This window comes from Sebastes fasciatus, chromosome 17 (genome assembly GCF_043250625.1).
Source record: "Sebastes fasciatus isolate fSebFas1 chromosome 17, fSebFas1.pri, whole genome shotgun sequence".
NCBI classification, from domain to species: domain Eukaryota; kingdom Metazoa; phylum Chordata; class Actinopteri; order Perciformes; family Sebastidae; genus Sebastes; species Sebastes fasciatus.
In genome coordinates, this window is record NC_133811.1 from 4,844,099 (window position 1) to 4,856,307 (window position 12,209).

A 12,209-nucleotide genomic window follows, 5' to 3' on the forward strand; every position below is an offset into this window, starting at 1 on the left:
AGACTGCAGCTGTTATTCATGTGCAGGTGTTTGTTAAACAGGTAACAGACTACAGAGAGGAAACACTGCTGCTCTGATAACTCTGTTTCTTTATTACTATTAGATCAGTTCAGACATAAACAGCTGTTGAAGCCAACTGACAGCTGATCCAGCTGTTATCAGCTGCTGCTGTCATCAGAAACGGACGTCGCTTCACGTGACGCTTCAGAGGAAACGACGTCTCATGTCTCTAAAAACATATTTACTCGTTTCCTCTCTCCTCGAGTCTTTTCCTCGCCTCCTCCGCTCGCATCTCCCGGGGGCGGGACTAAGACGCGAGTTGAGGAGTCGAGGAGCCGAGGAGTCGAGGAGTCAAGCCATATAAAAGCACTAATGGGAAAGACCCCGTCTCATGTCGCTTAAATCGTATTTCCTCGTTTCCTCTCTCGTCGCATGGTTTCCTTGCGTCTCTCCATGCTTCCCTGGTGGGAGGGACTAAGACGCAAGGAAAAGATGCAAGTGAGGGAAACAGGGATGCAATTAAGAGCTTTGGGATGCAGCCTAAGACGCGAGGAGAGGAATCGAGCCGTATAAAGTCGGAAATGGGAAAGGCCCTGTAGCTCTCTCTCTCTCTCTCTCTCTCTCTCTCTCTCTCTCTTACTAATCAAAACAAGATGAAGTTACTCATTTTGCTCAACTTGCTCCTCTTCTGTCACGTTGCATCTACAGGTAAGATCATATTGTGACTCTCACCGTTATTTCTTGTTATTCTTGTTTGATTTAGTCACTTTGTAGTGCGACATTAAGGAATCACTTTCACTTTGTCACACTGAACTTACAATAATGTCACAATAAATCGGACAAGGCGACCTGCGCTTGACTACTACTTTGCTGGTAGGATAGGGGAATAACCGTGGGACATCAGTGAACATGCTCTTGAGATGGATTTGTCTTCAGTGAACTTTATTGTAAACTTCACGCACTGTGCATCATTTGTGTCCGTTTTGTGTGGTTCTGTAACATACAACGCTGCAACCTTACTCTACAGAATACAGCATTATGTACATAATTTCACCATATAACTAACATTACTAACATATACAGGATATACTGTGATCCTTAATACTCTTACACAGTGCTGTCAAATAACAGGATAAACAACATTATAGCTAATAAATTAAAATAACATTCAATATCTCTTATGCACTATCTCTTATGGATTATATTCTCCTATATATTATTATATTATATTATATTACGTTACGAACGCCCTCTAGACATGTAAACATCACCATTTCACTCCGTAACACTACGTACAGCATTGCTACGCATGGCATTAAACATGAAACATAAAACACAGTAAATACAGAGCTAACTCTGCTAACGAGCACGGCTAACAATTATGCATCCCTCATGTAACAACTTAAAGGTACCATATTGTAAAAAGTAAGATTTTCATGTCTTTTATATTATAAAGCAGGTTTAAGTGCTTTATAAATACTGTGAAAGTATTGAAGCGCTCAATATACAGAGAAATACACACAGCCCGTATTCAGAAATTGTGCGTTTGAAACAAGCCGTTAGGATTTCTGTCCATTTGTGATGTCACAAATATACAATATTTAGACCATTACACGGTTTTAAACGTAAACATTCTAAATGTGTCCCAGTTTATTTCTGGTTGCAGTGTATGTGAATAACATCAGCTGACAGGAAGTAAACATGGACCCAAACTGTTGCCAGGCAACGCAATTCTGTTGCAATTCTGTTGCAATTCTCTTGCAATTCTGTTGCAATTCTGTTAAAATGCACTAAAATGGAGCGTTTCAGACAGAGGCTAAATACAGGCATATTCAAGCAGACAATATATTACAGCATGTGAACATGTTCTAGTAGAAACACAAAATACAAGTATGAACCTGAAAATGAGCACGATATGGGACCTTTAAGACTGATATCTTCAAATAGCAAAAAGGAAACTTACTTCTCAATGGACGCACACAGGCTCTCACTGTCTAAAATGTCCAAACTATGCAGTACTAATTACGTTGTAGCTCAACTACAGCTCACTTGTCACGGAACTCTCTGGAGCAACAGAAAAAGGAGACGAGTTACCTCTGCTACGAAGGATTGATTGACAGGCTACTCAGCCAATAGAAATGCACTTAGCAAAACGATAATTAAGGATATAAACTAAGGCATAGATATTCAAACCATATAAACTGAGGTAGAAAATGCATGAAGGGATATAATCTTCTTTACAGTTTTTATATAGACCTACACGCCATTGTGTCACAAAACGACACATAAACCGTATATATGCTTTAGTTTAGGCAATAATATATCAATAACGTCGTCATAAACGTGATAGAGGAAACATTGACTGTTGCTAGGAGACATAACCTCTGTGCTGTGCTATATATATATACATACTTCATTTAATAACATTATATATACAGTGCCTTCAGTAAGTATTCAGACCCCTTCACTTTTTTCACATTTTGTTTTGTTGCAGCCTTATGCTAAAATCAATAAAATTACTTTTGTCCATCATCAATCTACACTCAATACACCATAATGACAAAGTGGAAACTGAATTTTAGATTTTTTTGCAAATTTATTAAAAAGGAAAAACTGAAATATCACATTTACTTAAGTATTCAGACCCTTTACTCAGTACTTAGTTGAAGCACCTTTGGCAGCAATTACAGTATTGAGTCTTCTTGGGTATGACGCGACAAGCTTTGCACACCTGGATTTGGGGAGTTTCTCCCATTCTTCTTTGCAGGACCTCTCAAGCTCCATCAGGTTGGATTGGGAGCGTCGGTGCACAGACATTTTCAGATCTCTCCAGAGATGTTCAATCGGGTTCAAGTCTGGGCTCTGGCTGGGCCACTCAAGGACATTCACAGAGTTGTCCCGAAGTCACTCCTGCATTGTCTTGGCTGTGTGCTTAGGGTCATTGTCCTGTTGGAAGATGAACCTTCGGCCCAGTCTGAGGTCCTGAGCGCTCTAGACCAGGTTTTCATTAAGAATATCTCTGTACTTTGCTCCGTTCATCTTTCCCTCAACCCTGACCAGTCGCCCAGTCCCTGCCGCTGAAAAACACCCCCAAAGCATGATGCTGCCACCACCATGCTTCACCGTTGGGATGGTATTAGGCAGGTCATGAGCGTTGCCTGGTTTCCTCCAGACATAACGCTTAGAATTGAGGCCAAACAGTTCAATCTTTGTTTCATCAGACCAGACAATCTTGTTTGTCACTGTCTGAGTGTCCTTTAGGTGCTTTTTTTGCAAACTCCAAGCGGGCTTTCACTGAGGAGAGGCTTCCGTCTGGCCACTCTGCCATAAAGCCCAGATGGGTGAAGTGTTGCAGTGATGGTTGTCCTACTGGGAGTTTCTCCCATCTCGACACAGGATCTCTGGAGCTCAGCCAGAGTGACCATCGGGTTCTTGGTCACCTCTCTTACCAAGGCCCTTCTCCCCCGATTGCTCAGTTTGGCCGGGCGGACAGCTCTAGGGAGAGTCCTGGTTGTTCCAAACTTCTTCCATTTAAGAGTTATGGAGGCCACTGAGCTCTTGGGGACCTTCAATGCAGCAGAATTTTTTTGTAGCCTTCTCCAGATCTGTGCCTCGACACAATCCTGTCTCTGAGCTCTGTAGGCATTTCTTTCAACCTCATGGCTTGGTTTTTGCTCTGATATGCGTTGTCAGCTGTGAGACCTTATATAGACAGGTTTGCGCCTTTCCAAATAATGTCCAATCAATTGAATTTATCACTGGTGGACTCCAGTCAAGGTGGAGAAACATCTCAAAGATGATCGAGGGAAATGGGAGGCACCTAAGCTAAATTTCAAGCGTCATAGTAAAGGGTCTGAATACTTAAGTAAATGTGATATTTCAATTTTTCCTTTTTAATAAATTTGCAAAAAATTCTAAAATTCTGTTTCCACTTTGTCATTATGGTGTATTGAGTGTAGATTGATGAGGGAATTTTTTTTTTCATCGATTTTAGCATAAGGCTACAACATAACAAAATGTGAAAAAAGTGAAGGGGTCTGAATACTTTCTGAAGGCACTGTACGTATAGTACCTCATTTAATTTTAAAACAAAATTGTAACTTGCACACTTTGTTTATACTTAGTATTTCATTACACACTTTGCTGTTGTATATAGCATGTTATTGTTATTTTATATTCATATTTTATATTTTCTAAGCTAGTTGTAGTTCCTGTGCATTGCCTGGATACTCTGCTGCTGTAACACAATAATTTCCCAATTTGGGATCAATTAAGTACATCCATCTATCTATCTATCTATCTATCTATCTATTAGTAATGAGAATGGGTCTATAACATATTCTTTTGTAGCTCAGAGTAATTCAACATATTTTAAAATTCTCCTTTTTTGGGTAATTGACAATTAATTAACCCATTTGTGCCCAAAGACTAGATTTAGTATGATAAGGAGACATTTATTTTGATCGGTCAAAAGCTTTGAAAATTGGTACGGACATACTTTGGGCAAGTATCTAACAGCACAACACTTTTTACATTGCATATGTGTGCATATCTTTGATATTCAACTTTGTATGAGTTCATAGATACCAAATACTTGATTGTGCCCTTTGTAGTTTCTGAGATACAGACATTTTCTTATCATACTACTGTATATCTCATTTGAGGTCACATGACTACTGTTTTTACCTAAAATATAAAGGAGTGCAAAAACAGTAGGCCCATGTGCCCAAAGACTAGATAAAGTATGATAAGAAAAACTCACTTTTCAGCCAAACGGTTTGACCGATTTTGAAAATTTCTTAAAATTTGTGCTGAAGCAAGCCCAAAACTCAAAATTTGAGTTGTGGGCACAAATGGGTTAATCAATCAACCCCTCAAAAATGTTCAAAATCCAATTCAAAACCTTCTTTGTCTTGCAGTGAAACACTCCCTGAAAATTTTCGTTACTGCAACTTCTGGAGTCCCAAACTTCCCAGAGTTCGTGGCTGCTGCGATGGTCGATGAAGTTCTGATAGGTTACTGTGACAGCAACATCAAGACCCCAGAACCCAAACAGGACTGGATGAGGAAACTAATAAAGGATGACCCACAACATCTGGAGTGGTATTCTATGAAGTGTTTTGTTAGCGAGCAGTTCTTCAGAGCCAGCTTGGACAGCCTGAAGCAGCGCTTAAACCAAACTGGAGGTACAGTATGTTTATGTTCATATGTAACTTTTTACTGGTGAAATGTTTCCTCCCTCTGAGGAGTCCCTTGATGCAGTATAATTCTGTTATTTCCGCATATTCTAAAATGGTGTATTTGAATATTTCTGCATACTTTGGTCCCTAAACAGTCTTGAATTATATAAATTGGGTATCACTGTAAAGCGAAGACTCTTGTGGATCCAATGAGCCCAACTGTATTCATGTGTGATGATGTTGGTCCCCATAGTAGACATTGCAGTGTATTGAGACCATTTTTTCACTGTATAAAATTACCTGTGGTGACCTCTAGGATAATGACAGCCTCATGAAACTTTACAGCCACAAACTACAGACCTAGAGCATTCAGAGGATGGATGGCTTTCCTAACTAGATTGACAATAAGGGGGTTTCTGAGCAGTTTACACAACAGAAGTGCTTGCCATCCAATCGCCGAAAAATGCAATTCTTGCAGAAATCTCCAAATGTCAAAAGTTTTTGATACCAAATCACAGCATGGCTTTTTCTATGGTGTTCCAAAAGGTCTTGGTGCCTTAATGTGGTAGTTTGAAGAGATTATTGATCATTTTTATCAATACTCCAGTGGTAAAATATGGTTAAATTTAGCACCAAATCTGTAACAAATGGTATCAACCCAAAAATTGCTGTAACAACTTATGAGACATAATAGAGCATGGGGATGACCATCATATACTTCTATCATAATGTTCTGTGCTCTTATACACTTTCACTATTTATTTAAATCGATTCATCCATTTATTAATTACATTTTAATTCTGATTTATGACTAGAACAACTTGACACAGTGCTGCATCTCAAATGAATCTTCAGGTTCCCAGCTTTCAGATGATGTACACCACTTCTATGCGACATCTACTGTTGACTATTTATCTACCCCTGAACATCCCCTGTACCCCACCCCTCTAAAACAGAAGGTAGAATGGTAAAGGAGCTGGCTGTACTGAGATGTCTCTTTTTTCTGTCTCTGTCTCTCTCAGGTGTCCACATTTTTCAGAGGATGAACGGCTGTGAGTGGGACGACGAGACTGGAGAGGTTGTTGGTTATAATCAGTACGGTTATGATGGAGAAGACTTCCTTGCATTAGACCTGCAGACGCTGACATGGACCGCTCCAAAACAACAGGCTTTCATCACTAAACTTCGATGGGATAATGACAAAGCTAACTTAGAATACGACAAACACTACTACATCCACATATATCCTGACTGGCTGAGGAAGTACCTACACTATGGGAGGAGCTTTCTGCAGAGAACAGGTAGGATCACATGGCAAGATGTACTGTTGTACATGGACTCAGTGCTGTTAAGGCACTGTATCATTCCAATGAACATACACACGTAGGCAAAATTGTTGGTACCCTTCCGTTAAAGAAAGAAAAACCCACAATGGTCACTGAAATAACTTGAAACTGACAAAAGTAATAATAAATACAAATTTACTGAAAATTAACTAATGAAAATCAGTCATTGCTTTTGAATTATGGTTCAACTGTTATGATTAGTTCCCAAAAACGTGGACTCAAATGCAGCACACCAAACGAGAGTTTTAAAGGTGGAACAAAAAGAATATTTATTTTAACAAAAAGGGTTCCAGGTGGATCAAGGAGCCGAGTTCAGGAGTGAGCAGGCAGGTTGGAGCAGCCACAGCTGGCAGGTAACAGACCTGAGCACAGAGCAAACAAAAACACGAGATAAGTCCAAAATATCCAAAACGAGAGCAACAGCAAAGACGAGAGCAAAAAATATTAGTGAGCCTGATTTAGTTCAATACCACTGAGGGCGACGGAACGATCTGGCGAACAGTAGCATGAAACCCGGGGTATATATATTGCAGGTGTGCTGATTGGTGGCAGCTGCTCCAGCCGAGCCCGCCCAGAGGAGGAGGAGGAGAAGGAAGGCCACACCTCCCGACACACTGACAAACTAGACAAACCAGGGGAAAACACACAAGAGACAAAAGGACAGGGAAACATAGGAAACAAAAGGAACTTCTAGACTAAAGGTAGTGAACATAACATCAACAGAATCATTTTAAAAAACAAACTAATGAAACTGGCCTAGACAAAAATGATGGTACCCTTAACTTAATATTTTGTTGCACAACCTTTTGAGGCATTCACTGCAATCAAGTGATTTCTGTAACTCTCAACGAGACTTTTGCACCTGTCGACAGGTATTTTGGCCCACTCCTCGTGAGCAAACTGCTCCAGCTGTCTCAGGTTTGAAGGGTGCCTTCTCCGAATGCATGTTTCAGCTCCTTCCACAGATGTTCAATAGGATTTAGATCAGGGCTCATAGAAGGCCACTTCAGAATAGTCCAGTATTTTGTTCTTAGCCATTCTTGGGTGTTTTTAGCTGTGTGTTTTGAGTCATTATCCTGTTTGAGGATCCATGACCTGCAACTGAGACCAAGCTTTCTGACACTGGGCAGCACATTTCGCTCCAGAATGCCTTGATAGTCTTGAGATTTCATTGTACCCTGCACAGATTCAAGACACCCTGTGCCAGATGCAGCAAAGCAGCCCCAGAACATAACCGAGCCTCCTCCATGTTTCACTGTTGGTACAGTGTTCTTTTCTTTGTATGCTTCATTTTTGCGTCTGTGAACATAGAGCTAATGTGACTTGCCAAAAAGCTCCAGTTTTGTCTCATCTGTCCAAAGGACATTCTCCCAGAAACTTTGTGGCTTGTCAATATGCATTTTGGCAAATTCCAGTCTCACTTTTTTTTATGATTTGGTGTCCTCCTGGGTTGTCTTCCATTAAGTCCACTTTGGCTCAAACAGTGACGGATGGTGCGATCTGACACTGATGTACCTTGACCTTGGAGTTAACCTCTAATCTCTTTGGAAGTTGTTCTGGGCTCTTTGCTTACCATTCGTATTATCCGTCTCTTCAATTTGTCATCAATTTCCCTCTTGTGGCCACGTCCAGGGAGGTTGGCTACAGTCCCGTGGACCTTAAACTTCTGAATAATATGTGCAGCTCTAGTCACAGGAACATCAAGCTGCTTGAAGATGGTCTTATAGCCTTTACCTTTAACATGCTTGTCTATAATGTTCTTTCTAACCTCCTGAGACAACTCTCTCCTTAGCTTTCTGTGGTCCATGTTCAGTGTGGTACACACCATGATACCAAACAGCACAGTGACTACTTTTCACCCTTTAAATAGGCAGACTGACTGATTACAAGTTTGAAGATACCTGTGATGCTGTTTACAGGACACACCTTAGTTTAACATGTCCCTATGGTCAAATTATTTTACATCTTTTCTAGGGGTACCATCATTTTTTTGCTAACTTCTGCTTTTTCATGAAATGAAATGGCCCTCTTTCTTTTGTTACCTACACTTTCTTTTTTCTCTCATTGTGAATATCTGAGGCCATGAATATTTTTATTTTCATATGAATATAATCCACATGCTTTTTGGATAATATAGGCCTATTTTATTTGACTTAAGCAGGGCCCTCCTTTTGTGCACATATGTATATGTAGCAGTCTGAGCCTGTGGCTATTTGCTCTATTTTAGTTTACTTGCCACTCATTTCCTTTTATGTTTTTCATTTGTGTGAGTGTGGGTGTGTGTGTGTTTGTCTGTCTGTCATGCTTGCTGCTCCACCTCACCCCCATCACCTTCTCCTTCACAACTCAGTTTTCTGACCTACTGTTTTTATTTTTTCTATAGGTACAATTGAATTAGTTAAAGGTTTAAAAGTTATTCACCTTAATATTAGAAGCCTTATTTAAAAAATCGATCTCCTCAGAGCCTGGGTTACTCTTTACAAACCTGATATTATTACTATTTCTGAAACTTGGCTACACAGTAGAATCACTTATAATGAAATTAAAATTGACAACTTTGTCCTGTATAGAGCTGATAGGGATTCTCGAGGAGGTGGAGTGGCCACATATGTTGCTGCAAATCTTGTCTCTGAGTGTGTCATTCCTAACATAGAGCCAGTTAATTTTGAATGTCTTTTCATTAACATTAAACTAAACAAACATTTAACTATTGCTTACATTTATAGGCCTCCCTCTGCTCCGACTGACTCTACTAAGTGTATATTGTCAACTATTAATTCTCTAGAGAGGCATAATGAAATGATTACCTTGGGTGACTTCAATAGTAACTGGCTTGATCGTTCCTCCTCTAATGATAGAAATTTATTTGGTAGTTTAAACCTTACTCGGTTAATTAACGAACCTACTAGAGTGGATTATCGGTCTTCATCTTTGTTGGATTGGATACTTGTCACTAATCCTGAAAGGATAATTAAATCTCCTATGGTACAGCTAGTTCCTCAAACCTTATTATTTCCACTGGTTAATTTTCCTTTAGAAAAATCTTGCCTGTTGATGTTTTTTATGCTATATGTGAGTTAAAGAAAGCAGTACAGCTGGTCCAGATGGTTTGGAAGCCAAATTTGCTAAACTTGCTGCTCATGTATTAATGTACCCCCTTGTAGATTTATTTAACTTGTCTCAGTCTACTTGTTCAATACCCTCTATATGGAAAGGTGCCAGAGTTACCCCTCTTTTCAAAGGTGGAGACCCATCTGACATGAATAATTATCGGCCAGTTTCTATTATTTGTACCATCGCTAAAATCTTTGAGAAACTTATTTTCAAGCAATTATCACAATACATCAATTTATTCAACATTTTATCTCCATTCCAATCAGGTTTAGACCTAATTATTCCACCACCATGGCTCTTCTAAGATTTACTAACGATGTGTCCTCAACCTTTGATAAAGGCCAACTGACAGGTGCAATTTTTATGGCTCTTTCCAAGGCTTTTGATATGGTTGATCACTACCTCCTACTTGATAAGCTCTATTCTATTGGTTTAAATCAAAATGCTCTCCTCTGGTTTAATGCTCATCTTCATAATAGACGTCAGTGTGTTGTCTTTCAAGGTTCTCAGCCAGACTATTTCATTTTTTAAAAGGTTGTTCCACAAGGTTCTCTTTATCAACGACCTACCTCAAATATGCTCAAATTGTCTTGTTCATCTTTATGCTGATGACACTGTTATTTAGATTTCTAACTCTGATATATTACAAATTCAGAATTCTTTACAGTTCGATTTTAATTTGGTCCAAAACTGGTTTCATAACAACAAACTTGCATTGAATAAAAGGAAGTCCTGCAGCATGGTGTTTGGTACGCGACACAATCGTTCATATTACTTGGATTTGCATAATCATTTTGTTGATGGGTCACCCCTTGAGAAAGTTGATTTATTCAAATATCTTGGACTTTGGATTGACCATGAACTCTCCTTCAAGCCCCACATTGATTTTATAAAAAGAGCATGTGGTTGTCTGAGTTCACTTTTTCGCTCAATTAATTGTTTTACATTTCAAGTCAGAAAAATTTAAATTTCTCAGTTGATACTACCTATTATTGATTATGCTGACATTGTCTATCAAAACACCTCTGACACTTATCTTAGGCCCCTTAATGTTGTATATAATTCTCTTTGTAGATTTGTCTTGAGGTGTCCTTATAGAACTCACCATTGTTCCATTTATGAATCAATTAATTGGTTGCAGCTGAAATCTAGACGGTAATTTCACTGTGTTCAGTTTATTTTCAAATGAGTTTATTTTAATTGTCCTTCCTATTTGAAACAGTTTTTGGTTCCATGATGATCTTCATATTCACTCAGACATATGCAACATTTTTCTTTGTCCCAAGAATTTTCAAAGAAGTTGGACGCAGGTCATTCCAATACAAAGCTCCATCAGACTGGAATAATCTTCCTCTTTTTCTGAGATCTATTACCTCTTTCCGTTGCTTCAGGACATCTTTATTTTCTTATCTTAAAACAACCTGTTCATATTTTTAATTTGTGTGTACTTATAATTCTCAGTTTATTTGTGCTACATATAAACTAAAGACAAACTGTTGCAATTGTTCTTTATGCTGATGTAATTGATTTAAATCAATTGTATCAAATCTTTCTTGTATAACAGCTGAGGGCTGATGGGGGGTCTGGGTGGGAGATGGTGAGCAAGATGTCTGTATCTGTGTATTTGGAGTGTATGTTTGTAATGTAATGCTGTTTTGTCTGTATGTGTTTTTGTATTTGTGTCTATAGGACCCCCTCAAAAATGAGATGCTACATCTCAAGTGGCTATCCTATCCTTTCAATAAATTCAAGTAACCCGTTCACAAACTGATGGCAGAGGCTATCAGTGCCAACTTTGCCCATCAGGATCTAATCTAAATACTCATTCACACACCGGTGGCTATGCCTTCGGGAGCAATTTGGGGTTAAGTGTCTTGCTCAAGGACACATCGACATGTGACCGGAGCAGCCGGGGATTGAACCACAGTATGTACCTCAAAACTGTACTTAGGTACTTAAGTAAATGTAATAAATTGCTTTCCACCTTTGTACAACAAAACCTGAATGGTGTAGTTTTTTTTATTCATAGTCTGTGAGGAGAGATCTAGATAGATTACAGTAGGGCTGCAACTAACAGTTATTTTCATTGTCGATTATTTTCCCGATTTGTTGTTTGGTCCATAAAATGTCAGAAATTGGTGAATCATTGTTTCCCAAAGCCCAAGATGACGTCCTCAAATGTCTTGTTTTGTCCACAACTCAAAGATATTCAGTTTACTGTCATAGAGGAGGAAAGAAACCAGAAAATATTGATATTTGAGAAGCTGGAATCATAGAATTTACTTTTTTTTCTTATAAAAATGACTCAAACCGATTAATCGATTATAGTTGACAACTAATCGCTTAATCGTTGCAGCTCTAAGGTAGATTTATTTTTATTCTCATGTCACACCTCAAAGTTCTGCTCTTCTGTCACATTGTAGTTGTTCTTTTTTTAGTAATCTCTTTAACAGACCAGCAGAGGGCAATGTTGTTCTTTACTTCTTCTCTCTAAATTTCCATGATATCAGTTCAAATTCTATCTTTAAAATCTTGGATTAAATCCATCTTTTTATTTATTTTTTCATCC

The 12,209-nt window shown here is 38.8% G+C and overlaps 1 protein-coding gene across 5 annotated transcripts in view; it reads left to right on the forward strand.

The window, feature by feature from the left end:
* LOC141754822 (major histocompatibility complex class I-related gene protein-like) overlaps nt 1-12,209 on the forward strand; it is a 55,943-nt gene that overhangs the window by 32,657 nt on the left and 11,077 nt on the right. For 2 of the 5 annotated variants that reach the window (XM_074614185.1, XM_074614184.1), the window contains exons 1-2: nt 604-708; nt 4,920-5,186. The exons of 2 other annotated variants lie outside the window; for them this stretch is intronic. In XM_074614185.1, the coding sequence (XP_074470286.1) occupies nt 654-708; nt 4,920-5,186 (322 nt within the window). In that variant the 5' untranslated portion in view covers nt 604-653. Of the gene's footprint in view, nt 1-603; nt 709-4,919; nt 5,187-6,202; nt 6,482-12,209 lie in introns of those variants that run through there. One more of the 5 variants, XM_074614187.1, reaches the window with a different exon arrangement.